This window comes from Myotis davidii, unplaced genomic scaffold (genome assembly GCF_000327345.1).
Source record: "Myotis davidii unplaced genomic scaffold, ASM32734v1 scaffold339, whole genome shotgun sequence".
In the NCBI taxonomy this organism is placed as follows: Eukaryota; Metazoa; Chordata; class Mammalia; order Chiroptera; family Vespertilionidae; genus Myotis; species Myotis davidii.
Window position 1 is genome coordinate 241,382 of NW_006290778.1, and position 5,442 is coordinate 246,823.

At 42.4% G+C, this 5,442-nt stretch overlaps 1 protein-coding gene across 1 annotated transcript in view; it reads right to left on the reverse strand.

Annotated features, from left to right (window-relative positions):
* Window positions 1–933, reverse strand: part of RMND5A (required for meiotic nuclear division 5 homolog A) — a 39,334-nt gene extending 38,401 nt beyond the window's left edge. The window contains exons 1-2 of the mRNA XM_015564099.1: window positions 890–933; window positions 108–408 (exon numbers count right to left, since the gene is read on the reverse strand). Coding sequence (XP_015419585.1) covers window positions 108–408; window positions 890–933 — 345 coding nt within the window. The remainder of the gene's footprint in view (window positions 1–107; window positions 409–889) is intronic.
* Between the last annotated feature and the right edge of the window lie 4,509 nt (window positions 934–5,442).

The following is a 5,442-nucleotide window of genomic DNA, read 5'->3' on the forward strand; positions in this document are numbered from 1 at the left end:
GAAAGGAACATCATAGAATAATTTGAGAAAGTTAATGTTATCAAAGCAGTGACAGGAGATGAGGGATGATGCTTAAACAATACCAAACACTCCCTTCAACACCATACCTTATCAATGGCTTTTCCAACCCGAGAAACACTGCTGTGGATGTCTTTGTGGTCTGAGGCCAATTTTTGAACAGTATCCTTTATCCTTTTACAGCACTGTGTCAATACAAGTGAAAGTGTCCCTGACAACTCAGCATCTTGGCCTATAAAAAAAAAAGAGGGGAAAAGGTTGGTTACGAGAACAAACCCAAAGATGGCACGTTTCAAACAGGCCCTTTGGACTAAAAATGGAAGTGAAGAAAACTCAGTGTCTGCTTTGGAGCAGAGGGCTACATCCGTGATAATATTTTTCAAGTGAAAACTAAGAACGTTACCTTAATATTTTTTATTTTATGGAATACCTAAGAAAAATTTGCCATGAAGTAAACCACTTTTGTAGTTAGTGAAGTCAGCATAAACTGGGAATAATATTTCCAGGGCATTTTTCAGAAAATGTCTCAATAAATAAGCTCATTTATTCAATCTGCTTAAACTGTTTGACTCATTCTCAAAACATTTTGATTGTTACTAAATTTCCTAAAGAGAGATTATTTAGTCTAAATGTTTTATATTCTATATAAAGAAATAAAAGAAAAAGTGAACTCCTCTGGATATCATGATGTGCAGAAATAAGTGAACGGGACAGGGCTGGGTCTGCTCTCCTTAGAAAGGCCTGCTTGCAAGGTTGACCCTTGGCTGGCATCTGGGAACTTGAACTTCAGGAAGGTTCCCACCACTAACTGGAAAGAATGGTTCACTGTGCCTAAACTGAGGGTACAAAGTGGTTTACTCTAATCTCCTACTTTCCTCCAGAGTTCAGAATTTTGGTGTATGGTAAGCGGAGCATGACCAGTTCCCAATAAAACACCCTCACTCAGTACAATGTCTCTAATGAGCCTCCCTGGTAGAAAACACTTAACACGTTACAATTTGATGCTGGAGGAATTAAATGTGTCCTGTGTGTGACTCCACTGCAAGAGGACTCATAGAAGATTGTTCCTGGGTTCCTCTCAGTGGTCGGCAAACTGGGGCTCGCGAGCCACATGTGGCTCTTTGGCCCCTCGATTGTGGCTCTTCCACAAAATACCGACTTCTGCACATGGGCCACATTATATCATTATAGGGTGAGGCCACAACATTAGTAACAAAGAAACAGAATTTCTGGAGGATGAGGCCCAGAAATCAGGATTTTAAAAAGATTCCCAGGTGATTCTAATGTGCAGCCAAGGTTGAGAACCACTGCTTTAGAGGGAGGGAGGCCAAATTCGGAAATATTTGTCAATTACCTCAAATATCTACATATCACCACCGCCATGCAAAAGGCCTGGCTTCTGAAATCCTACTCGATATTACAAAGCAGTGGTTCTTAAACTTTAATTTATTTGCATCAGAATCACCTGGAGACCTAGTTAAAACAAAATAGTTGGACCTCATTTCCAGAATTTCTAATTCAAGAAGTCTGGGAGGATGGGGCCCAAAAATTTGAACAAGAACAAGCTCAAAAGTACAGTAGCCCTAGTATGTGCATTCATTCAACAATTTTTTGTTGAGCACTCATTATGTGATAGATATGGCAGTAAAACAAAACAACCACCAAAAGTCCCCACCCTAAACTTACCTTCTAGTGACAAGATAAACAGTACACAAAATAAGTCAGTTATATAGTATGACAAAAGATTATGCATACTACTGAGGGTGGGAGGTGTGGAAAGCAGAGTAAAAGATGGGAGTATATGTGGGTTAAGCAATTGTAATCTTTAAATGAGTGGTTATGGCAGGCCTCACTGAGAAAATGACATCTGAGCAAAGACTTGAAAGAAGTGAGGAATCAGCTATTTGGCTACCTAAAGGTGAAGGGTGGTAAAATATGCCATTCCAAAATATGTTTCTTTAGTATATGGATTACTTTGAGAAATAACAAAGGAAAAGCTATGAAAACAGAATGCAAGTTACCCTTTTATAAGGGAATTTTACATTTATAAACGAAATCTCCATTTGTATGGTAAGGGTGTACCAAAACAAAAGAAACTTTATCTACTTCAGTCAACCTGGAGGAGTAGGTAAACTCTGTACTCACTTCCTCCCACAACCACTTCAATATTACAATTAAATTACAGAAACATCAATGAGAACCACCTGAAATCTAGCTAAACAGAAATCCCATAACTAAGGTTATACAGAAGCAGCCATGTCAAGACTGGGGGGGGGAGGGTGGTATAGACACCAAACTGGCTGGTCCAACACCTACGTGTAATCGGGACAGATGTCTCAGCTGGAGAGGACCCCCTGAGGAGCAAGGGGTTCCTGCCCCACACTAGGCTTCCAGTCCATAGTTCCAGTGCTGGGAAGAGAAGTCCCCATAACTTCTGGCTGTAAAAACCAGTGGAGATAGAGGCTGAGTGAGATGGAGGGCTGAGTGCTGCTGGAGTCCCAGGCACTCCTCTTCACGGGCCGTGACAAACTTACTCGGACTCATTCACGCAGCTCAAAGGGAACGTATAAGGAGGGACTGAATTGTCTGGCTTCAGGGCAAGGGCTGGAGGGGCAGTTTTCTCCCAGACAGAAGTGCTGGCAGGGGCCACTGTTTCTTTTCTGAGCCCTTCTCTGTGAGCCAAGCAGCAGACAGACACCATATCTGAGCCTCCATCACCCTGGCAAAGTGTTCACCCTGCCCTGGTGATTCCCAGAAACCCCGCTCCACTCAACTTGCAGACCCACCCAAGCCACTTCCAGTGGCTTTTCCATACAAACAGCCTGTCTTAGCTCATGCTGCAGACGTTCCTAAAATCTCTCAAAGGTCCCCAAACAAGTAGCATCGGGCCTTGGCATACCCTGTACCTCTTTCTGGGCAGCCCCAAACCTGGCACTAGTGGCAGCCAGCCTCAGTTCACAGCTTAGCCTCTCCCAGGCACCTCCAAGCCCAGCACAGGTGGCCACCATCTACAGATCACTTTGTAGCTCATATCAAGTGGCCCCTAGAAGGGCACAGGCAGCAGTTGACCTTGGCCTACACCTCCCAAGAAGCCCAATACCAACCCACCCAATGGGCAGTTTCAGACCACACTAGAGCACCACCCAACCACACCCAAATGACACATTGAAAGGACAGGCTCAGCATGCACCAACCAAAGAGCCTCAATAAAGCAAACCCTGCTCTGAAGGGTCAGTCTCTGCACAACAGCTCCTCACAACCAATCAGCCCAAGGGTCAAACTCCCCCCCCCCCCCCCCCACCCCAATGAGGCGCCAACAGCAATCAAGACTCAAATACAACAAGAGTGCACACACAACCCACAAAAGGACACTCCGGGAGCACCCAGCTCAGGCGATCAGGCCCCACAGAGGTCACTTTATCAAGACCGAGAGACACAGCATCTCTACCTAACAGACAGAAACAAACACAAGGAGGCAGCCTAAATGAAGAGATAAAGAAACATATCGCAAATGAATGAACAGAACTCCAGAAAAAGAACTAAACAAAATGGAGACAAACTACCAGAGTTTGAAACACTTGTTATAAGAATGCTCAATGACTCCAATAGAACTTCAACGAAGATATAAGAAACATAAAAATGGAGATAAAAAAAACAACAAACACGAACAAAAAAGAACCAATTAGAAATGAAGAATACAGTAGAGCCCTACAAGTAGCTCAGTTGGTTCAAGTGTCATCACGATATGCAAGGCTGCAAGTTGAATCCCTGGTCAGGACACACTCAAAAAAACAACAACTATGTTTTTAAAAAAGAAAGAATACATTAGAGCAGTGATTCTCAATCTTCTGGTCCTTTAAATACAGTTCCTCATGTTGCGACCCAACCATAAATTTATTTTCGTTGCTACTTCATAACTGTAATGTTGCTACTGTTATGAATCATAATGTAAATATCTGATATGCAGGATGGTCTTAGGCGACCCCTGTGAAAGGGTCGTTCAACAACCAAAGGGGTCGCGACCCACAGGTTGAGAACCACTGCATTAGAGGGAATCAACAGCAGAGGATGGAATCAGAGATTCGGAAGATACCAGAAAACACTCAATCATAACAGCAAAAAGACAAAAAAAAATTTTTTTTAAATGAGGATAGTTTAAGGTGCCTTTAGGATAACATCAAGTGTACCAACATTTGCATATTAAGGGTACCAGAAGGAGAAGAGAAAGAGCAAGGAATTGAAAACCTATTTGAAGAAATAATGATGAAAAACTTCCTTAGGTGAAGAAAATAGACATACAAGACCAGGAGCACAGTGAGTCCCAAACAAGGTGAAACCAAAGAAGCCCACACCAAGATAAATAATTAAAATGCCAAAGGTTAAGACAAAGAGAATTTAAAAGCATCAAGAAGAAAAACAATTAGTTTCTGTTGAGTAATCATCTGACAGTCTTATGGGGCCTCCCTTGTATGAAAACTAACTGCTTTTCCATAGACTTCCAGTTGATTTCTCAACAGAAACTTCGCAGGCCAGAAGGGATTGGTACAAAATATTCAAAGTGATGAAAAGCAAGGACCTACAACCAAGATTACTCTACCCAGCAAAGCTATAATTTAGAATTGAAGGACAGATAAAGCGCTTCTCAGACAAGAAAAAGCTAAAGCCAGTTCATCACCACCAAACCAGTATTATAAGAAATGTTAAAGGGATGTCTTTAAGAAGAATATTTTTAAAAATATGAATAAAGGGGCAATAACTACATATCTATCAGCAATTACTTCAAAAGTAAATGCTCCAATTAAAAGACATAGAATGGCTGAATGGATAATGAAACTGTCTACAAGAAACTTCAGATTCAAAGACACAGACTGAAAGTAAAGGTATGGAAAGAGATATTTCATGAAAATGGAAATGGAAAGAAAAAAAAAGCTGGGGTAGCAATACTTATAACCAGACAAAACAGACTGTAAAACACGGGGTAATATATGACAAACCTACAGCCAACATAATACTCAATGGGCAAAAACTAAAAGCATTTTCCTTTAAGAACAGGAACAAGACAAGAATTCCTCTTTCATCACTCTATTTCAACACTAGCGGTGGGGTCCCTCAACCTGGCCTGTGCCTTCTCACAATCGGGGACACCCCTCGGGGGATGTCAGACTGCCAGTTTTGGCCTGGTCCCCGCAGGCCAGGCGAAGGGACCCCACTGGTGCACGGGGCCTCTAGTATGCATATAAGATCTTCGGTTAATCTCTTCCTGTCCTTCCCCCTCCCCACTTCACTCTAAGATTCATCAGTCTGCTCCATGTTTCCATGCCTGTGCATTGAGCATCTTCCCCCGGTGGTCAGTGCATGTCATAGCTACCGGTTGAACGGTCACTTGGGCTTTTATATATATATAGAATAGAGGCCCGGGGCACC